At 44.5% G+C, this 23978-nt stretch overlaps 1 protein-coding gene across 2 annotated transcripts; it reads left to right on the forward strand.

Moving 5' to 3' along the window:
* The first annotated feature begins 18982 nt into the window (after positions 1-18982).
* Positions 18983-21285, forward strand: mtm (phosphatidylinositol-3-phosphate phosphatase). 2 transcript variants are annotated; one of them, XM_070998170.1, is made up of 3 exons: positions 18983-19107; positions 19218-20794; positions 20854-21285. In XM_070998170.1, the coding sequence occupies exons 2-3, from the start codon at positions 19261-19263 to the stop codon at positions 21174-21176; spliced, it is 1857 nt and encodes a 618-aa protein (XP_070854271.1). In that variant the 5' UTR covers positions 18983-19107; positions 19218-19260; the 3' UTR covers positions 21177-21285. The 2 variants fall into 2 exon arrangements, with proteins under 2 accessions (XP_070854271.1, XP_070854272.1); XM_070998171.1 differs by lacking the exon at positions 18983-19107 and having other exon boundaries at positions 19168-20794.
* Positions 21286-23978: the final 2693 nt, after the last annotated feature.

Consider the following 23978-nt stretch of genomic DNA (forward strand, 5'->3'; position numbering starts at 1 on the left):
TTTTTTTTTAAATTGCTAGATTTGATTTGTTTTCTGTTTGGGAACAAGCCCAGCGGCTTGACAGTAAGACCATGCCACATACATTGCGGGTGAACTTTAAAAACTTCGGTCATACTACAAAGAATAATATTTTTCGACTAGTGAAACTCTTAGCCGATCTGAGTACTAGGCTTTATAAAACAATATTAGTTGTTTTTTTCGATATACAATAATGCTCCCAAAATATTAGGGCATTCACATGTCGCTGCTCCACGAAAATTTTCCATCGAAATGTTAGTCGCTAGCGGAAAATAACGGAGACGCAATAACGGACCGGCCGAAATTTGTCTCTGAGAGCGCCGAGTGCAGGCAGATTATAAGACAAAGAAAGAGAGGGATCCTCCGATTCCCACAGGGCACATCTACCAACCGATAACGGCTGATCTAAAAAACCTGTGGACCTCTAACCAAACCATTTGCTTCTGCTCTTTCAAATGTGAAACTCCGATTCCCACAGAGCACATCCACCATCTACCATCCGATAACGGCGCTGATCTTGCTAATCTAACCAAGCCAACTGCTTCTTCGCCTTCCATTTTCGATCTTTCCCTGTTGTTGCAATTGGAGTCGAATGGGAGCGACTTTATCGATAGGTTAGGTCGATAGGGCGATAGTTGCAGCAGCGGGATGAGTCTGGCGGGCGATCTGGCCATTTGAAGATTAATCCCGGTTCGCTCTGGGATTACTTTAAATGGACCCATGTATCCAATGACCCAATTTTGTGAGAGGCCATGTAATATGGCGGGGGGTATGAACGATGACCAGCAGATATCGAGACAGGCGCGGCCATACTGTCCAACCAGACAGATGCAGCTTGAAGTGATACTATACATTTTTTTTGTGCTTAAAATTAAATAGTGAGTGATGTTAAAGTAAAATAGTAGTTCGGTATTTAATATTAATCATTTATAAAGGCAGCCGGGGTCCCAACACAAAGGCCCCCGGAATATTTATTTGGGAGTTCACAGATGTCTGCGCGACTTCGCCATACCTACCAGCCCAACTTGGCTGCCCAGCAACCCGTGTCCGTTCGACCCGTACCAACGACTAGCCAGAAAAGCCATTCACAGTCGACGCCGACGACATCAGACATTTCCCGGTGAGTCGGTTCCGGTGTACCGCGTCCACCTCATCTGGGGAACTTCCAGTAGTCGCATCGCGGCGCTGAGAAGTATCACCATTTTGTCGGGCGGCCGAACCTCCGACGGCCCTTGCATAACTCACCGGAGAGCGCTAGTTTTCCTTCTTGGAGACCTGTATCACTTGCTTGCTGAAGAGTTGGAGGCACCTGGTGGGCCGGAGGACGGCTACTCTACCGATTCGTCGCTAAGCAGAGAGATGCGAGCGCTCGGACCGGCAATCGAGGACGGAGACCTCAGCGACACAGAGGAGGCCGACGTCACTGTGGTGGAGGTTGAAGCTGTAGATGTCACTAAGACTTCTACAAATAAACCTTCACCACAGTAAAGCAGAGTCTGCTGCACTTCAGTTTCGCCTGACAGAAGGCGGAGCCGACCTAGTCCTCGTACAGGAACCTTGGGTAGTAGGAGGCAAGGTTGCTGGAACAAAGGAATACAAGCTTATGCTTGACCCCAAAGAAGTTAAAATTCTAACCTGCATATTAGCCAAAAGGCATCTTAGTATATTTCTACTTCGCAATTACAGCAACGGAGACAACACCGCAGTAAGCCTGGAGCTGCAGAGTGGCTCTATAAGGGTTCTATCGGCCTATTTGGCCTTTGAGAAGGAAAACCCCCCAGATGCGCTGGTCAGAGGACTAGCAGAGGAATGCGAAAAGCTCAAGAACGGATTGGTAATAGGCTGTGACGCCAACGCCCATCACACCCAGTGGGGTTGCCCAAACAACAACGACAGAGTTGATTATCTTTTTGATTTTATTCTAAATTCGAACCTATTCTTATGCATATTCATAACTAAAGCTTGCCAAACGATCATAGATCTAACTTTGGTATCAGATTCACTCGTAGGCGCAGTCAAAAACTGGGCAGTCTCTGACGAGCACTCCTTTTCGGACCATAGATTCATAGAAACCGTATTGCCCTTGATTCGCCCTTGCCGGTCAGCTTCGCTAACCGCAGACGAGCCGACTGGCACAGGTACAAAAAAGTTCTGACGAATATCCTCCCCATGGAACCGTCAGAAAGCATCACAAACCCACATGAGCTGGACGAAACAGTATACAAATTCACAGAGGCATGCAACACTGCCTTCAAAGTGGCATGCCCCACAGAGAAACCAAGAGGAAGGAAAAAACCCCCCTGGTGGACCCAACAACTATCTATCCTCAGAACCAACTGCAGATGCCTGTTTAATAGAGCAAAGGCGGGAAATGAGGACACCAATTGGCTGAACTACAAGTTTGAACTAGCCTCCTACAAAAAGGCCATTAGAAGAGCAAAACGAACGGCATGGCAGACCTTCTGCTCTGACATAGAAAAAACAACTGATACCGCAAGGCTCAGGAAAATACTCTCTAAGACAGCCGCGCCTTTGGGCTTATCTTCAAAAAGCAGATGGATCATGGTCTGACTCCAGTAAAGAGTCCTTGGACCTGCTCCTAGACGCTCACTTCCCGGGGAGCCAACAAGCAGGTCATCCACCTGAAAGAGGAGCAGGAGAGGGAATCGAAATAGATCCACTCCTATCAGACCGCAACATGAAATGGTCCATTCATAGTTTCAAACCATACAAATCGCCGGGACCGCACGGGATAACACCGGCTCACATCCAGCAAGCAGGACAAATAGCCATAAACTGGTTGAAAAAAATCTTCCAATCCATCCTGGCGGTAGGAGAACTACCAACAGCATGGCAAGAAACAAAGGTGGTTTTCATTCCCAAGGCAGGGAAGGCCACTCACACCACAGCAAAGGGTTTTAGGCCAATAAGCCTAACATCATTCCTACTTAAAATCTTTGAAAGAATGATAAGTCTACACATAAGGGCCACCGTAGACCCGACACAAATATCAGAAGCACAACACGCTTACACAAAAGGTAAGTCAACCGAATCGGCGCTACACTTGGTGGTAAACAGGATCGATAAATCACTCAACATCAAGGAATACACACTGATCGCCTTCCTGGATATAGAGGGAGCATTCAATAACGTGCTTCCCACTGCTATAACAGAATCTCTCACAGAACTAGGGGTTGAGCCACCAATGGTGAGGCTAATCCATAAATTGCTGATAAGCAGAATGGTCACAGCCACACTAGGGACCTCAACCCAGACGAGACTAGTGAACAGAGGCACCCCGCAAGGAGGTGTACTATCACCCCTTTTGTGGAATATCGCAGTAAATAAACTACTGCGGATTCTGCAGGGAGGAGGTTGTAAGGTCGTGGTATACGCAGACGACGTCGCCATCATCTTTAATGGAAAATATCCACAAACACTTTGCGATCTTATGAACGCTAAACTTAAAATACTATCGGAATGGACGATAGCGAACGGACTCGGGGTAAATCCCTCGAAAACAAAACTTGTTCTATTTACAAATAGGTACAAAATTCCACAACTTAACCCACCCATTTTTAACAATTGTAATCTCTCCTTTAGCGATCACGCCAGGTACTTGGGGTTAGTACTATATAAACGCCTCAAATGGGCCTTAAACAACCAGGAGAGAACCAAAAAAGCGACCATTGCACTTTACTCCTGTAAAAAAGCAATCGGGCTAAGATGGGGCATGTCCCCAAGAATAGTTAACTGCATATACACAGCGGTAGTCAAGCCAATCCTACTGTACGGAGTGGCTCTGTGGTGGACCGCTTTATATAAACAATGCATACTGACTCCTCTAAACAAAGTACAGCGAATGGCGGCTTTGTGTATTAGTGGAGCCCTTCGAACCACCCCAAATGAAGCGCTGAATGCGATCTTGAACCTCCCTAGCTTTGACTTAGAAGGCATGAAAAGGGCCAAATCGGCAGCTATTCGACTGAGGGGACACAGGGCAGTGGAAAGCCCAATTTTATGGCCATGCTAAAACTCTCCAGCATGATAAATCGATTCCGAAGGTAACGGATCTATGCAAATCTATTGAATATAGTCACACACCCTTTGAGGCCCTGATTCCTGATAGAGAGGAATGGGAACAGGGCCGACCGGGCACGACGGACGCAATCTGTTTCTATACAGATGGCTCCAAATTAGAAGGACACGTCGGCGGAGGTGTATACTCCGAACAATTAGATATCAGGAAGGCATTCAGGCTCCCGGACCACTGTAGCGTCTTTCAGGCAAAGGTCAACGCTGTAAAAGAGGCACTAACCTATTAAATGAACCTTAGCCTCCAGAGAGGACACCTAAACTTATATAGTGACAGCCAAGCGGCTATTAAGTCGAGCTACTCGACAAACACCAACTCCCGTACAAAGCAGACTGTCGCAGATCTCTCCACGAGATGGCAAATCACTTTACTATCAGCCTAATATGGGTTCCGGGTCACCGGGACATCGTAGGCAACTGCATAGCGGACGAATTAGCCAGGCAGGGCACCACCAAGCCTCTCCTACCAGGAGAGGAAAATGTCGGTATGCCCATGGCTACTTGCAAGCTAAACATAAAAAACCACTTAAACTCACTAGCCAACACCCATTGGCAAAACGCACCACAGTGTCGCATCTCTCACCAGACATGGCCTGTGATAAACAACAAAAAAACCTCGGAGTTACTCAAACTCAGCCGCACAGAGTGTGGCATGTTGATCCGAGCTCTTACAGGCCACTGGCTTGTTGGCGCACATGCCGGTAGGCTTAAAGCCCCGCAAAATGAATTCTGCAGAAGCTGTAGGGATGAGGAAGAAGTGGAAACGGTAGAACACCTTCTCTGCTTCTGCCCAGCCCTATGCAGACTCAGACTGAAACACTTAAGAAGCCCCTTCATCGAAGATCTTACCGAAATATCGCAGATTAATCTAAAAAACGTGCCTTTATTAAATCTTCCGGATGGAGGACATGCTGATCAGCTTAACACAGGCTGAAACTACTAGAAACGGGACCCTAGAGAAGGAAGAAATGAGATCATGCGGTATCACAACGGACCCATTGAGGTCTAAGTGTGTCGGACTATAGTCCGACAGCCGCCCTAACCTAACCTAACCTAACCTTTGACGGTAGAAAAAATCTTTAATATAAGCAAGATTATTTCATGCGAATCGAAAAATATGTTCGGTTTAATTATCGCTCACACCTTTTTCCAGCGGTCCGGCATCTCTGTCAGCTGAGATTGATAAAATGCATGAATTCGGCGCCGTTGCATAAACAGGAGCAAATTTTATTTCACGCTTTCAAGAAATCATGAAACCTTTAGCATAAACATAGTATATGTAATCAAGAATCCAAGCGGCTGTGTACAGTGGTGTAACCTTTTTTGGGGCAGTGTGGAAGCCCTTTTTTAAAATATCGTACGATACACCCCTACGGAATATCAATAGCCCAAAGAATCGATGAAAACCATGAGCTAACCATAGGAGAGGCAAGTAGCTCAGATGAGCTAAGGAAATACCAGAAAAATACCAGATTTAGCGAGTGAGTTTCGACAGCCTCTTTGATCGGATTCATGTTCATGTAGCGAACAGCTGATCGGCATAAGCAAATCTTATCCGAAGGGGGACGACGTGCAAATTCAGTTGCTCCGAAAGAAATTAGAAACAACGCATAACTAAATACAATATGAATGCTAAAATGAGGAATGTTTTCAGGGCCAAATGGTTATTTTATTGCTATTGGTAAATTTATCAAGAATGAGATTTCCATTAAGGCAAGCGTGGTGAAATTAATAGGGACTATAGTGGACCAGCAGTGACGCAAGGAGAATTTTTAATTAATGTACGTCTTGGCGCAACAAGTGCCAAGTCTTGCCAGGAAGGCCATAATATCTTTAGAAAATAGCACACCAATATTTATTTTCAAGATGAGATCAACTACTGTGTTCCGAGCCATTGGGAAGCTCCTTGGGCCTGCATTAATATCAATTTCCTTATAACGGCGCCATTGGAGTTCAAATGTATTTCCTTATCAAAAAGTACTGAAACGGCAAGTACAAAAATCACACAGACTAGAGTGTGCGGTAGCGACTTTTTCCAATCTCTTTCCTACACGCGTATTTCTTATAGAGGAAAAAGTGGCTGAAGAGGAAACACCCTCTGTCTGAATAGGCTTTTAGTGTCTATAGCCTAGTACTCAGATCGGCTAAGAGTTTCACTAGTCGAAAAAACGTATTCTTTGTAGTGCGACCAAAGTTTTCAAAGTTCACCGGCAATGCATGTGGCATGGTCTGACTGTCAAGCAGCTGGGTTTGTTGCCAAACGGAAAACAAATCAATTGGAGCAATTTAAAAAAGTAGAGTCCGCTGGAGCACAAAATTAAAAAAATTAAAATAAAAACAAGAAAGAACGCTATAGTCGAGTACCTCGACTATCAATAGGAAATGGAAATATGCAAGCAGCAAAGCCAAATTGAAATGCGCCACCTACCGGCGGTAGAAAGATTTAAGCGTTATGGGCGTTAGAGTGGGCGTGGATCAATCGATAGGAATTGACGAGACCAAAACATTTCAGCTAAAATTTGTTATCTAGCATGAAAATTGTGGGCGTCACAGGCTTGGGTGTCTTGTGGGCGTTAACGTGGGCGTGGCATATTCGCGTTACAAACTTGCGCTGCGTACAAAGCTAGTTCTCTAATTCTCTAGCTTTGATAGTTTCCGAGATATCAACGTTCAAATTTACGATTTTTGAAGTTTGTGGGCGGTTTGTGGGCGTTAAAGTGGACGTGGCAAACTCTTTTTTAGGTCAATCGATAGGTATCAATGAGAAAAATACATTTCAGTTAAAATTGTTATTCTAGCATCAAAACTGTAGGAGCCACAGTTTTGGGCGGTCTGTGGGCGTTAGAGTGGGCGTGGCACATTGCTGAAATAAACTTGCGCTGCGTAAGAAGCTCAGGAATCTGCATGCCAAATCTCAATAGCCTAGCTCTTATAGTTTCCGAGATCTCAGCGTTCATCCGGACGGACGGACAGACGGACATGGCTAGATCGACTCGGCTAGTGATCCTGATCAAGAATGTATACACTTTATGGGCGCCACTTGTTGTCCAGCTAGGAGTCCCAATAGGCTGTCTAATAATGGCTGGTGATGGCTCCTCCAGCTGTCCCTTAGCGGGCGACCTTATTTCCTCCCCCCTATAGTAGCCGGCGCGTCGTCCATCTCCGCTTTAGCTACCAAGTAGCTGGCGGAGGTGGAGTCCGGTGGTTCCTCAATGGAGAGCTGGCCGGAGATCGAGCGCTGTCCCATGTTCCTTCCCACTGGGATTATCTAGTGGATCTCCTCCAGCACTTTAACTATTGTGCGGACTTGCCCCGCTGTGGTATTGCTTCCTGTCGGTCAAGTCCCACAATAATGGGCAACAGCTTGGATTTGGCGTCCTTTTTCATCTGCACTGACCGCATTAGGCGTTTTTTTTCCATTGTTAATTTTTAAATTTCGCACCGCTTCTGCACGAACACCGCCAAAGATTAAATTTCTTACTCTTTGGGCCGCGGCTAAAGGCGTTCATCGAAATACACTCGCGAAATCTGGTATTTTTTCTGGTATTTCCTTAGCTCATCTGAGTACCGCGCTGAAAAACAGACCCGACGAAATGCGTTAACAGCGTATTTGCCTCTCGCACACTCCTATGGTTAGCACGCGGTTTTCGTCGATGTGAGTACTGGACTATAAGATATACACGTGTTTGAATGAGACGGACTAGAATTATACTTGGCGCTTTGGAATTTTTTGAGAAATAAATGTATTTGAATTGCATTGGCGCCCTTATAGGAAAATTGTTGTTGGTGCAGGCCCATGAAGACTTCAAACGGCTCGCAACCCAGGAATTGATCTTAACTTGAAAAGAAATATTGCTGTACTCTTTTCTGACGAAATGACCAATCTTCAGCTTATGTACTTCTTGGCAAGACCCGACACCTATTGCACCAAAATGTTTGTTATTATTTATTTAGCGTTCGTATTGTATTTATTTATGCGTTATTTTTCTTTCGGAGAAACTGAATTTGCGCGTCCTCCCCCATCGAATACGAGTGGCTTACGCCGTTCAGCTGTTCGCTTCGTGAACAAAAGTTCCAAAAAAAAAAGTTTCACTTGTGAATCACATGTCCCCTTGCACAAGTGAAGAACAAGTCACACTCCATTTAGACAATTGTATGGGAAGTCCGCTTATTCACAAGTGAAAGTTAAAATGAAAATTTTGCGAAGTCCCACGGGACTTCACTTGTTTCTTATACTCATTTGTCGTATGGCCACGTGAGATCACTTGTGAAGCTCAGAGTATTTCCAATGAGTTTTCACTTATGAAATCACTTGCAAGTGACACGTCCCAAGTGAAATCACTTGTGAAATTCAGAATATTTCCAATGAGTTTTGACTTATGAAAATATAGAACTTAAAATACATACATTTTTATTTACTTTTAAATTCATTTTAATACAAAAGTGTTATTTAGCTTTTCTGTTAAGGGACAACTATTGTTAGTAAGCCTAGTTTTATGTTACGTTAATTTGGTTTTCACATTGGTCATCGCCTTTCTTAAACCTTCGTACCTGACTTTATTATATTAACCTAAAGGAACGATTAACGATTAAAGTAACTCTGCTGCGCACAATTTGAATGGATGCTTCCCTTTCAATAACTCAAACAGATTTCAACAAGTCTTCCTCTCACCGCTATACTTGATTTTATTTGTTTTCTCTTCGCTGTAGGCGCGTGCTACTGCACCTATACCCTTTCTAAAGCGAAAAATATCCGACTGTATAAGTTTTACTTCTTGAGTAGAACATTTTTTTTTAAATATTAATATTAAAATGTTTTATATATTTAAATCAAGTTTAACGGACTAAATTTCTATAACTTAACTTGAATAATTATTTTGTAATAATAATGTATAATACGTAAACATAACATAAGTAAATTCAATTTAATTAATTTACTTTTAAGCCTAGTACTCACATCGACGAAAACCGCGGGTAACGCTTTTCGTCGGGTCTGTTTTTCAGCGCGGTACTCAGATGAGCTAAGGAAATAGCAGAAAAAATACCAGATTTCGCGAGTGTATTTCGATGAACGCCTTTAGCCGCGGCCCAAAGAGTAAGAAATTTAATCTTTGGAGGTGTTCGTGCAGAAGCGGTGGGAAATTTAAAAATTAACAATGGAAAAAAAGCGCCTAATGCGGTCAGTGCAGATGAAAAAGGACGCCAAATCCAAGCTGTTGCCCATTATTGTGGGACTTGACCGACAGGAAGCAATACCACAGCGGGGCAAGTCCGCACAATAGTTAAAGTGCTGGAGGAGATCCACTAGATAATCCCAGAGGGAAGGAACAAGGGACATCGCTCGATCTCCGGCCAGCTCTCCATTGAGGAACCACCGGACTCCACCTCCACCAGCTACTTGGTAGCTAAAGCGGAGATGGACGACGCGCCGGCTACTATAGGGGGGAGGAAATAAGGTCGCCCGCTAAGGGACAGCTGGAGGAGCCATCACCAGCCATTATTAGACAGCCTATTGGGACTCCCAGCTGGACAACAAGTGGCGCCCATAAAGTGTATACATTCTTGATCAGGATCACTAGCCGAGTCGATCTAGCCATGTCCGTCTGTCCGTCCGTCCGGATGAACGCTGAGATCTCGGAAACTATAAGAGCTAGGCTATTGAGATTTGGCATGCAGATTCCTGAGCTTCTTACGCAGCGCAAGTTTATTTCAGCAATGTGCCACGCCCACTCTAACGCCCACAGACCGCCCAAAACTGTGGCTCCTACAGTTTTGATGCTAGAATAACAATTTTAACTGAAATGTATTTTTCTCATTGATACCTATCGATTGACCTAAAAAAAAGTTTGCCACGTCCACTTTAACGCCCACAAACCGCCCACAAACTTCAAAAATCGTAAATTTGAACGTTGATATCTCGGAAACTATCAAAGCTAGAGAATTAGAGAACTAGCTTTGTACGCAGCGCAAGTTTGTAACGCGAATATGCCACGCCCACGTTAACGCCCACAAGATACCCAAGCCTGTGACGCCCACAATTTTCATGCTAGATAACAAATTTTAGCTGAAATGTTTTGGTCTCGTCAATTCCTATCGATTGATCCACGCCCACTCTAACGCCCATAACGCTTAAATCTTTCTACCGCCGGTAGGTGGCGCATTTCAATTTGGCTTTGCTGCTTGCATATTTCCATTTCCTATTGATAGTCGAGGTACTCGACTACAGCGTTCTTTCTTGTTTTTATTTTAATTTTTTTAATTTTGTGCTCCAGCGGACTCTACTTTTTTAAATTGCTCCAATTGATTTGTTTTCCGTTTGGCAACAAACCCAGCTGCTTGACAGTCAGACCATGCCACATGCATTGCCGGTGAACTTTGAAAACTTTGGTCGCACTACAAAGAATACGTTTTTTCGACTAGTGAAACTCTTAGCCGATCTGAGTACTAGGCTATAGACACTAAAAGCTTATTCAGACAGAGGGTGTTTCCTCTTCAGCCACTTTTTCCTCTATAAGAAATACGCGTGTAGGAAAGAGATTGGAAAAAGTCGCTACCGCACACTCTGTGTGATTTTTGTACTTGCCGTTTCAGTACTTTTTGATAAGGAAATACATTTGAACTCCAATGGCGCCGTTATAAGGAAATTGATATTAATGCAGGCCCAAGGAGCTTCCCAATGGCTCGGAACACAGTAGTTGATCTCATCTTGAAAATAAATATTGGTGTGCTATTTTCTAAAGATATTATGGCCTTCCTGGCAAGACTTGGCACTTGTTGCGCCAAGACGTACATTAATTAAAAATTCTCCTTGCGTCACTGCTGGTCCACTATAGTCCCTATTAATTTCACCACGCTTGCCTTAATGGAAACCTCATTCTTGATAAATTTACCAATAGCAATAAAATAACCATTTGGCCCTGAAAACATTCCTCATTTTAGCATTCATATTGTATTTAGTTTTTTCGGAGCAACTGAATTTGCACGTCGTCCCCCTTCGGATAAGATTTGCTTATGCCAATCAGCTGTTCGCTACATGAACAAGAATCCGATCAAAGAGGCTGTCGAAACTCACTCGCTAAATCTGGTATTTTTCTGGTATTTCCTTAGCTCATCTGAGCTACTTGCCTCTCCTATGGTTAGCTCATGGTTTTCATCGATTCTTTGGGCTATTGATATTCCGTAGGGGTGTATCGTACGATATTTTAAAAAAGGGCTTCCACACTGCCCCAAAAAAGGTTACACCACTGTACACAGCCGCTTGGATTCTTGATTACATATACTATGTTTATGCTAAAGGTTTCATGATTTCTTGAAAGCGTGAAATAAAATTTGCTCCTGTTTATGCAACGGCGCCGAATTCATACATTTTATCAATCTCAGCTGACAGAGATGCCGGACCGCTGGAAAAAGGTGTGAGCGATAATTAAACCGAACATATTTTTCGATTCGCATGAAATAATCTTGCTTATATTAAAGATTTTTTCTACCGTCAAAGGTTAGGTTAGGTTAGGTTAGGGCGGCTGTCGGACTATAGTCCGACACACTTAGACCTCAATGGGTCCGTTGTGATACCGCATGATCTCGTTTCTTCCTTCTCTAGGGTCCCGTTTCTAGTAATTTCAGCCTGTGTTAAGCTGATCAGCATGTCTTCCATCCGGAAGATTTAATAAAGGCACGTTTTTTAGATTAATCTGCGATATTTCGGTAAGATCTTCGATGAAGGGGCTTCTTAAGTGTTTCAGTCTGAGTCTGTATAGGGCTGGGCAGAAGCAGAGAAGGTGTTCTACCGTTTCCACTTCTTCCTCATCCCTACAGCTTCTGCAGAAATAATTTTGCGGGGCTTTAAGCCTACCGGCATGTGCGCCAACAAGCCAGTGGCCTGTAAGAGCTCGGATCAACATGCCACACTCTGTGCGGCTGAGTTTGAGTAACTCCGAGGTTTTTTTGTTGTTTATCACAGGCCATGTCTGGTGAGAGATGCGACACTGTGGTGCGTTTTGCCAATGGGTGTTGGCTAGTGTGTTTAAGTGGTTTTTTATGTTTAGCTTGCAAGTAGCCATGGGCATACCGACATTTTCCTCTCCTGGTAGGAGAGGCTTGGTGGTGCCCTGCCTGGCTATTTCGTCCGCTATGCAGTTGCCTACGATGTCCCGGTGACCCGGAACCCATATTAGGCTGATAGTAAAGTGATTTGCCATCTCGTGGTCTGCGACAGTCTGCTATTGTACGGGAGTTGGTGTTTGTCGAGTAGCTCGACTTAATAGCCGCTTGGCTGTCACTATATAAGTTTAGGTGTCCTCTCTGGAGGCTAAGGTTCCCTAAATAGGTTAGTGCTTCTTTTATAGCGTTGACCTTTGCCTGAAAGACGCTACAGTGGTCCGGGAGCCTGAATGCCTTCCTGATATCTAATTGTTCGGAGTATACACCTCCGCCGACGTGTCCTTCTAATTTGGAGCCATCTGTATAGAAACAGATTGCGTCCGTCGTGCCCGGTCGGCCCTGTTCCCATTCCTCTCTATCAGGAATCAGGGCCTCAAAGGGTGTGTGACTATATTCAATAGCTTTGCATAGATCCGTTACCTTCGGAATCGATTTATCATGCTGGAGAGTTTTAGCATGGCCATAAAATTGGGCTTTCCACTGCCCTGTGTCCCCTCAGTCGAATAGCTGCCGATTTGGCCCTTTCCATGCCTTCTAAGTCAAAGCTAGGGAGGTTCAAGATCGCATTCAGCGCTTCATTTGGGGTGGTTCGAAGGGCTCCACTAATACACAAAGCCGCCATTCGCTGTACTTTGTTTAGAGGAGTCAGTATGCATTGTTTGTATAAAGCGGTCCACCACAGAGCCACTCCGTACAGTAGGATTGGCTTGACTACCGCTGTGTATATGCAGTTAACTATTCTTGGGGACATGCCCCATCTTAGCCCGATTGCTTTTTTACAGGAGTAAAGTGCAATGGTCGCTTTTTTGGTTCTCTCCTGGTTGTTTAAGGCCCATTTGAGGCGTTTATATAGTACTAACCCCAAGTACCTGGCGTGATCGCTAAAGGAGAGATTACAATTGTTAAAAATGGGTGGGTTAAGTTGTGGAATTTTGTACCTATTTGTAAATAGAACAAGTTTTGTTTTCGAGGGATTTACCCCGAGTCCGTTCGCTATCGTCCATTCCGATAGTATTTTAAGTTTAGCGTTCATAAGATCGCAAAGTGTTTGTGGATATTTTCCATTAAAGATGATGGCGACGTCGTCTGCGTATACCACGACCTTACAACCTCCTCCCTGCAGAATCCGCAGTAGTTTATTTACTGCGATATTCCACAAAAGGGGTGATAGTACACCTCCTTGCGGGGTGCCTCTGTTCACTAGTCTAGTCTGGGTTGAGGTCCCTAGTGTGGCTGTGACCATTCTGCTTATCAGCAATTTATGGATTAGCCTCACCATTGGCGGCTCAACCCCTAGTTCTGTGAGAGATTCTGTTATAGCAGTGGGAAGCACATTATTGAATGCTCCCTCTATATCCAGGAAGGCGATCAGTGTGTATTCCTTGATGTTGAGTGATTTATCGATCCTGTTTACCACCAAGTGTAGCGCCGATTCGGTTGACTTACCTTTTGTGTAAGCGTGTTGTGCTTCTGATATTTGTGTCGGGTCTACGGTGGCCCTTATGTGTAGACTTATCATTCTTTCAAAGATTTTAAGTAGGAATGATGTTAGGCTTATTGGCCTAAAACCCTTTGCTGTGGTGTGAGTGGCCTTCCCTGCCTTGGGAATGAAAACCACCTTTGTTTCTTGCCATGCTGTTGGTAGTTCTCCTACCGCCAGGATGGATTGGAAGATTTTTTTCAACCAGTTTATGGCTATTTGTCCTGCTTGCTGGATGTGAGCCGGTGTTATCCCGTGCGGTCCCGGCGATTTGTATGGTTTGAAACTATGAATGGACCATTTCATGTTGCGGTCTGATAGGAGTGGATCTATTTCGATTCCCTCTCCTGCTCCTCTTTCAGGTGGATGACCTGCTTGTTGGCTCCCCGGGAAGTGAGCGTCTAGGAGCATCCATCTGCTTTTTGAAGATAAGCCCAAAGGCGCGGCTGTCTTAGAGAGTATTTTCCTGAGCCTTGCGGTATCAGTTGTTTTTTCTATGTCAGAGCAGAAGGTCTGCCATGCCGTTCGTTTTGCTCTTCTAATGGCCTTTTTGTAGGAGGCTAGTTCAAACCTGTAGTTCAGCCAATTGGTGTCCTCATTTCCCGCCTTTGCTCTATTAAACAGGCATCTGCAGTTGGTTCTGAGGATAGATAGTTGTTGGGTCCACCAGGGGGGTTTTTTCCTTCCTCTTGGTTTCTCTGTGGGGCATGCCACTTTGAAGGCAGTGTTGCATGCCTCTGTGAATTTGTATACTGTTTCGTCCAGCTCATGTGGGTTTGTGATGCTTTCTGACGGTTCCATGGGGAGGATATTTGTCAGAACTTCTTTGTACCTGTGCCAGTCCGCTCGTCTGGGGTTGGCGAAGCTGACCGGCAAGGGCGAATCAAGGGACAATACGTTTCTATGAATCTATGGTCCGAAAAGGAGTGCTCGTCAGAGACTGCCCAGTTTTTGACTGCGCCTACGAGTGAATCTGATACCAAAGTTAGATCTATGATCGTTTGGCAAGCTTTAGTTATGAATATGCATAAGAATAGGTTCGAATTTAGAATAAAATCAAAAAGATACTCAACTCTGTCGTTGTTGTTTGGGCAACCCCACTGGGTGTGATGGGCGTTGGCGTCACAGCCTATTACCAATCCGTTCTTGAGCTTTTCGCATTCCTCTGCTAGTCCTCTGACCAGCGCATCTGGGGGGTTTTCCTTCCCAAAGGCCAAATAGGCCGATAGAACCCTTATAGAGCCACTCTGCAGCTCCAGGCTTACTGCGGTGTTGTCTCCGTTGCTGTAATTGCGAAGTAGAAATATACTAAGATGCCTTTTGGCTAATATGCAGGTTCGAATTTTAACTTCTTTGGGGTCAAGCATAAGCTTGTATTCCTTTGGTCCTAGTCCAGCAACCTTGCCTCCTACTACCCAAGGTTCCTGTACGAGGACTAGGTCGGCTCCGCCTTCTGTCAGGCGAACCAGAAGTGCAGCAGACGCTGCTTTACTGTGGTGAAGGTTTATTTGTAGAAGTCTTGGTGACATCTACAGCTTCAACCTCCACCACAGTGACGTCGGCCTCCTCTGTGTCGCTGAGGTCTACGTCCTCGATTGCCGGTCCGAGCGCTCGCATCTCTCTGCTTAGCGACGAACCGGTAGAGTAGCCGTCCTCCGGCCCACCAGGTGCCTCCAACTCTTCAGCAAGCAAGTGATACAGGTCTCCAAGAAGGAAAACTGGTGCTCTCCGGTGAGTTATGCAAGGACCGTCGGAGGTTCGGCCGCCCGACAAAATGGCGATACCTCTCAGCGCCGCGATGCGACTACTGGAACTTCCCCAGATGAGGTGGACGCGGTACACCGGAACCGACTCACCGGGAAATGTCTGATGTCGTCGGCGTCGACTGTGAATGGCTTTTCTGGCTAGTCGTTGGTACGGGTCGAACGGACACCGGTTGCTGGGCAGCCAAGTCGGTCTGGTAGGTATGGCGAAGTCGCGCAGGGGCCTTTTGTGTTGGGACCCCGGCTGCCTTTATAAATGATTATAATTAAATACCGAACTACTTATAACTTTAACATTACTCACTATTTAATTTTAAGCACAAAAAAAAATGTATAGTATCACTTCAAGCTGCATCTGCCTGGTTGGACAGTATGGCCGCGACTGTCTCGATATCTGCTGGTCATCGTTCATACCCCCCGCCATATTACATGACCTCTCTCAAAATCGGGTCATTGGATACATGGGTCCATTTAAAGTAATCCGAGAGCGAACCGGGATTAATCTTCAAATGGCCAGATCGCCCGCCAGACTCATTCCGCTGCTGCAACTATCGCCCTATCGACCTAACCTATCGATAAAGTCGCTCCCATTCGACTCCAATTGCAACAACAGGGAAAGATCGAAAATGGAAGGCGAAGAAGCAGTTGGCTTGGTTAGATTAGCAAGATCAGCGCCGTTATCGGATGGTAGATGGTGGATGTGCTCTGTGGGAATCGGAGTTTCACATTTGAAAGAGCAGAAGCAAATGGTTTGGTTAGAGGTCCACAGGTTTCCAGATCAGCCGTTATACAGAAAACAAATCAAGTCTAGCAATTAAAAAAAAAAGAGTCTGCTGGTGCACAAAGAAATAAAAATAACAAGGAAGAACGCTGTAGTCGACTACCTCGACTATCAGATACCCGTTACTCAGCTAAAGGGAACAATAGGAAATGGAAACATGCAAGCAGCAAAGCCAGATTGAAATGCGCCACCTATCGGCGGTAGACAGGTTTAAGCGATATGGGCGTTACAGTGGGCGTTGCAAATTTTTTTGGATCAATCGATAGGTATTGACGAGAAAAAAATATTTCAGTTAAAATTTGTTATCTATCATGAAAATTGTGGGCGTCACAGGCTTGGGTGGTTTGTGGGCGTTGAAGTGGGCGTGGCATATTCGCTTAACAAACTGGCGATGCGTACAAGGCTACGGAATCTAAATCTGAATCTGAATCTAATTTTCATAGTTTCTGAGATATCAACGTTCAAATTTACGGTTTTTGAAGTTTGTTGGCGTTAAAGTGGGCGTGGCAAACTTTTTTTTTGGGTCAATCGAAAGGTATTGATGAGAAAAACACATTTCAGTTAAAATTTGTATTCTAGCATCAAAACTGTAGGAGCCACAGTTTTGGGCGGCTTGTGGGCGTTTGAGTGGGCGTGGCACATTGTTGAAACAAACTTACGCTGCGTAAGAAGCTCAGGAATCTGCATACCAAATCTCAATAGCCTAGCTCTTATAGTTTCTTCGGCCAAAGAGCTAGTGGGATGGCTCTGAAGATTGGTCATTTCGTTAGAAAAGAGTACAGCAATATTTCTTTTCAAGTTAAGATCAATTCCTGTGTTGCGAGCCGTTTAAAGTCTCCTTGGGCCTGCACCAACAACAATTTTCCTATAAGGGCGCCAATGCAATTCAAAAATCATTTATTTCTCAAAAAAATTCGGAAGCTAAGTATAATTCTAGTCCGTCTCATTCAAACACGTGTATATCTTATAGTCCAGTACTCACATCGATGAAAACCGCGTGCTAACCACAGGAGTGTGCGAGAGGCAAAAACGCGGTTAACGCTTTTCGTCGGGTCTGTTTTTCAGCGCTGAACTCATATGAGCTAAAGAAATACCAGACAAAATAACAGATTTCGCGAGAGAATTTTATGATCGCCGTTAGCCGCGGCCCAAAGAATAAGAAATTGTATCTTTGGCGGTGTTCGTGCAGAGGCGGTATGGAATTTAAAAATGGAAGGGAAACCCCAAAAACGACTAAAGGAGGTCAGTGCAGATGAAATAGGACGTCTAATCCAAGCTGTTGCCTATTATTGTGGGATTTCACCGACAGAAAGGGAAGCTTTAAGCTACGAATTTACATAAATAAAAACATTAGTTGAACATTCCATTTATTTGTCCTTTAATTTCTATTCGTTTTTAAATTACTTCTTGACAGTAAGACCATGGTACATGCATTGCTTATGGACTATGAATACATCGGGCACACTACAAAGAACACGATTTTTCGACTAGTAAAACTCTTAGCCGATCTGAGTACTAGACTTAAAGCCTAGTACTCACACCGAAGAAAACTTCGAGCTAACCATAGGAATGAGCGAGAGGCAAAAAGGCGGCTAAAGCTTTTCGTCGCGTCTGTTTTTCAGCGCGGCACTCAGATGAGCTAAGGAAATACCAGAAAAAATACCAGATTTTCTCCCATTTTTAATTTTTAAATTCCCCACCGCATCTGCACGAACACCGCCAAAGATTAAATATCTTATTCTTTGGGCCGAAATCAGGTATTTTTTATGGTATTTCCTTAGCTCATCTGAGTACCTCGCTGAATAACAGAAAAGACGAAAAGCTTTAGCCACCTGTTTGCCTCTCGCTCACTCCTATGGTTAGCTCGCAGTTTTCGTCGATGTGAGTACTAGGCTTAAATAAAAACCTTCGTTGAGCATTTTATTTATTTTTATGTTAATTTCTTTGTGCACCAGCAGACTCTTCTTTTTTAAATTGCTCCAATTGATTTGTTTTCCGTTTGGCAACAACTCCAGCTGCTTGACAGTAAGACCATGCCACATGCATTGCGGCTGAACTTTAAGAACTGCGGTCACACTACTAGGAATAAGATTTTTCGACTAGTGATACTTTTAGCCGATCTGAGTACTAGGCTTAAGGAAGGAAAGGTCGCTGATGAGGAACCCCTTCTATTACTATGTTAATGCTAAGGATTTCATGATTTCTTAAAAGCGTGAAATAAAATTTGCTCCTGTTTATGCGACACAGCCGAATACATGCTTTTTATTAATCTCAGCTGACAGAGATGCCGGACCAGTGGAAGAAGGTGTTAGCGATTATAAAACCGATTATTTTTTTTCGATTCGCATGAAATAATCTTGCTTGTATTAAAGATAAATTGTGTGCAAGCCAGTATATCATTTTTTTACCGTCCAAATAAAAGATTAAAACTAGTTTCCTTTGGCACTGAATGAACAAAAAATTTTTGAATGTAAGGTGTAATTATGTATTTATATCGATCTGGCAACTCCGATAATTATATAGAGTTACCCGAGTTTAATTGTGACCATTTCACGCTTTCAGGTTGAATTCATAGTCAACTTTCGTGTGTTGCCGGATTCACGAAATGGCGTTTATGCACACACGAATCGGCTGAAATCGCGAAATGAAAGCGTGAATTCGGCATCCCATAAACACAGTATATGTGAATAGGGTATAAGATGAAACTCTGGCTTTCAGCAATTTAACAACTTTGAGGATGTTGAATTGTCAAAATCTCTGAGAATAGAGTTTATATGGAACACCTGATAAACAGTTAATCAATACCCTGAGTATATTTAAAAATACTTGTATTTAAAAAATCACAAAAAAATATTTTTTCCGAAAATATCGATACATTGCTATTTTACTACATTTTTTACATCCCTACTTTAAATAACAGTCTCTGCGTACACATGCCCAAGCACCTCTAGTGTTCATCCTAAATGGACTCCTCAGCCGGCTTGGCTGACAAGTTGCCCTCCAAAACGGTCAGCAGCAACTCACTGGACAGCAAATCCGAGTCCATTTCGCTGTGCTCTAGGCACGATGTCGGGGAGAACGGCGTTCTGCGGGACACGCCCTTTGGGTACCTGGATGGAGAGGAGGATCAGGACCAGAAGAATGACGTGACCTACGTCTGTCCCTACCGTGGGCCCATGTTTGGAGCACTAACAATCACCAACTACCGCTTGAACTTCCGGTCGCTCCCTCTGCGGGATCAGGAGCCCCCCATGGTCGTTGACGTCCCCTTGGGCGTGATTGCACGCGTAGAGAAGATCGGCGGTGCCACGTCGCGGGGCGAAAACTCTTACGGCATTGAGATCTTCTGTAAGGACATGCGCAACCTGCGCTTTGCCCACAAGCAGCAGAATCACTCTCGCAGGACGGTCTTTGAGAAACTGCAGGCAAATGCCTTTCCACTCTCGAACAATGGACGCCTCTTCGCCTTCTCCCATGCGGCGGGAAACTTGGTGAACGGAAATGGTGGTTGGGACGGATGGGCGGTGTATGAACCGCTGGCGGAGCTTCGGCGTTTGGGTGTTCCTAACGACATGTGGCGGGCTACCAAGTTAAATGAGTCCTACGCCATCTGTGACAGCTATCCGGCCGTATGGGCTGTGCCTAAGGCGGCATCCGATGATTTCCTTAAGCGCGTGGCTACATTCCGTTCGCGTTGCCGCCTACCGGTGCTGTCCTGGATGAACCCCCGGACCCAGGCAACCATCACGCGGTGCTCCCAGCCCCTGGTGGGCGTAAGTGGCAAGCGAAATTCTGACGATGAGGCGTACCTAAGCTTCATAATGGAGGCGAACGCTCAGTCGGACAAGTTGACCATAATGGACGCGCGGCCAAGCGCCAATGCCATCGCCAACAAGGCTAAGGGTGGGGGCTACGAGTCGGAGGACGCTTACAGGAACGTAGAAATCCACTTCCTCGACATTCACAACATCCACGTGATGCGGGAAAGCCTGCGCAAGGTTAAGGAGGCTTGCTTTCCCACAACCGACGACTCAAAGTGGCAGACGGCTATTGACAACACTCTGTGGCTGAAGCATATTAGGTGCATCCTGGCCGGAGCCGTGAGAATCGTGGACAAGGTGGAGACCATGAGCACCTCTGTGGTGGTTCACTGCTCTGATGGCTGGGATCGCACAGCACAGCTGACGGCCCTTTCTATGCTGTTGCTCGACCATTACTATCGTACTGTGCGCGGCTTCGAGGTGCTCATCGAGAAGGAATGGCTGTCTTTTGGCCACAAGTTTCAGCAACGGATTGGTCACGGCGACAACAAGCATTCGGATGCCGACAGATCACCAGTCTTTCTGCAATTTATCGACAGCGTGTGGCAGGTTAGCCAGCAGTTCAACAATGCTTTTGAGTTCAATGAGCATTTTCTGATAACTATCGTGGATCACTTGTACTCCTGCCGCTTCGGCACCTTTCTTTGCAACACGGAGGCCGAGCGTGTGACTGAAGGTGAAAGTCCCCAAAAGTCAGTTGCCTGCATATGAAAATCAATAACACATATATTTCAGATTTGAAGCATAGAACAACATCCCTGTGGACGCACATTAATTCTTCGCTAGACCAGTACTTGAATCCATTATTTCCCTCATTCACGCAAAGGGCTGAGCTGGTGCTGCGGCCCATCGCTAGCGTGCGGTCTGTCCGCCTGTGGAAAGGGCTGTACTGTCGCTGGAATCCTGGTCTATGCGCCCTCCAGCGTGGTTGCCAGCGAACCCGCGAGCTGCTCTCCAAGCAGGACCAGCTCTTCAAACTCGTCAACGAGCTGCGAGTCAAGTCCAACAACCGCAACACTAGCATGACAACTACGCGACTGGCCTCGCCAATGCACTAATACTATTCCTTTTTTATTTTACACACCTATAAGCATAAGTATTGTTAGCTATGGCACAATTCCAAATGCATGAAAGATTTTTTTTAAATAGAAACCCACAATATCCAAATTTTCTAATACTGTCCATAATATGTTACGTTATCATACTGGGTATTCCCTAAACTGTTAAAGTGCAACAGAAAGTTTCTGCAATTGAGTTAACGACCCTAAAGGGTCCCTGTTGAATTTTTAGACAGCTGAGGCACGTTGCACAAATTGTTCGAAAGTAAAATCATGAAATATTTTTTTTATTATACTATATATATAAATATTTATATATATATATATTTATATATTATAAATATGAACAAGGTAAAACTAACTAAAACAAGAAGAAACGTTATAGTCGAGTGCTTCGAGTATTAGCTACCCGTTACTCTGTTTCGAACTTCAAATACAATCAAATTCGACGGCATTTCTGTTGGCGCGGTCCACCACACATGCCAGCGCCACGGCACCTAGCGAACGGAACTAGCGTACATAGCGGTCAAACGAAACCTAGTAGGCGGAAGCGGTACTACTGAGTATTTTAAAGCCCAAAGCCTGTTTAAGTAAGTTAGTCATAACGTTTAGAATAACAATGCGATTTAGAAAGGTGTTGATCAATGAATTAATTTACGTTTTTGCTAGGGATGTGAAAAATATATCAAGATATCAATGTATCGAAAATTTTTGAAATAAGCCTAGTTAGTACTCACATCGACGAAAACCGAGAGCTAACCGTAGGAGTGAGCGAGAGGGAAATATGCGGCTAACCCTTTTCGTCGGGTCTGTTTTTCAGCTCGGTACTCAGATGAACGCTGGCTTAAAGAATAAGAAATTTAATCTTTGGCGGTGATTGTGCAAAAGCGTAGTGGAAACCAAAAATTAAAAATTGAAAAAAAACCCAAAAACGCGTACAGAATGTCAGTGCTGATTAAAAGGACGGCTAATCCAAGCTGTTGGCCACGGCAGAATAGTTAAAGTGCTGGTGGAGATCCACCAAAGAATCCCAATGGGAAGGAACTTGCCGAGTGGAATCTCGCTCCCTACATGGACATCCTGCCGGGCGTGTCCTTGCAAATAATGTAAGTTCTGGCCAACAGTTAAGTATATTTTTAGCAGAACCAGCAGTAATACCATCTCCGACGACCACCATCTACTTGGATGCTAAAGCGGAGCTGCACGACGTGCTGGCTTCTAAAGGGTGGAGGAAAAGAAGACGCCCGCTAAGGGACAGCTGGAGGAGCCACTAGCTAGCCATTACCAGGATGCTGGGCGACTTCCTGCAGCGTTAGCGGAACGACCGCGTTCGCAATCCGGCTGCCACTCCCTTAAGGTCTATGTTGGCATATTGCGGCTGGACTGCAAATGGCGCGGAGAAAATGGCGGAGCATTCGTGACAAAAGAAGGAAGCCTTAAACTATTAATTAATATAACTAAAAACATCCTTTTAACATTCCATATATTTGTATTTCTTTATGCAACAGCAGATTCGTCTTTAAAAAATTTTTTTTGTCAATAAAACAAACTCAGATGCTTGACAGTAAGACCATGCTACACGCATTGCGGGTGAGCTTTGAATACTGCGGTCACACTGCTAAGAATAAGGCTTCGACTAGTGAAACTCTTAGCCGATCTGAGTACTAGGCTTAAAAATAAATATGTACATATTTATATCGTGACATTTGTTTTCTTCTGATATGTCGAATATCGATATTTTATAAAAATATATTTTTGATATTTCCTAATAGGGCACACTGAACGCAAAGTGAACAAAATACATTTCATTACCAAGATTCCTTTGTTTTGTGATTTCAAAAAGACAAATAGCTTAAACATTTTATAACCAAAATACGACTTTTCGTTTGTAGCTTACAAATATCAAATAGGGTATTCACTAGTTCTGGCAGTTGAGGCAATTGGCTACTGTACTAAATGAGGAAAACGGTTAAGTTATGAACAGCCCTGAAAAACTGATAAGTTGAAACTGTGTAAGAATGCGATTTGCTGGGGTCGGCGTCTCAGTCATTCCAGGATCTATCCCAAATAAATTTATAATCTGTTGAGACAGTTGAGAGCGGGTGTATTGGTCAAAGAGATTTATTTTAGGCACTCCTGTGGTCGAAAACTCGGGAACTCTAGCTGGGAATCGTACCCAAATGCCTGCGCTTTGCTAAAATTTCTAAACTTTTAGGGAAAAATCCCCCGCACAAGCAATGCCACCGTGCTGAGAACTGGCTAGAGTTTCCACACATCTAAGGAAAACCCGCTAAGATCACTATACCCGCCTAGCCACGGGGAAAGCTATCTAGAACTAAAACTCCCGCGATTCCGCCCGAAAGCTAGCTAGAAATACAACGATCGCGTATCCGCAGGGAAACTGGCTATAGCCATGGGGTGATCCTTTCCTTAGTCACCTGTAACATGGCTGGAAATATTCCTAGTCCTGGTGCCTTATAGCACGCACAGGAGTCTATGGCCCAGTTGATTTTCCTAGGTGTTATAAGATCGTTCGGGGCGCGCTCTTCGCCAGTTGCTATGTCCTGATGCGTGCTGGCGTCTAAGACATCCGTGCATTCTGTATTCTTCGTTGATAACCTCATTGTCTGCCTTTTTGGCGACTTTGAAGAACTCTCGGGGGTTATTGCTTTTGAGTGTCAGTTCCCGATTTCACCACGGTGGTCTTCTTCCTTGTTCTTGATGTCAGGCATGATGCGTGATACGCATCCAGTAATTCCTTGTACAGGGTCTCTAGGGACGTTTCTATGTTTTTCACGGATT

Source organism: Drosophila suzukii, assembly GCF_043229965.1.
Source record: "Drosophila suzukii chromosome 2 unlocalized genomic scaffold, CBGP_Dsuzu_IsoJpt1.0 scf_2c, whole genome shotgun sequence".
NCBI classification, from domain to species: domain Eukaryota; kingdom Metazoa; phylum Arthropoda; class Insecta; order Diptera; family Drosophilidae; genus Drosophila; species Drosophila suzukii.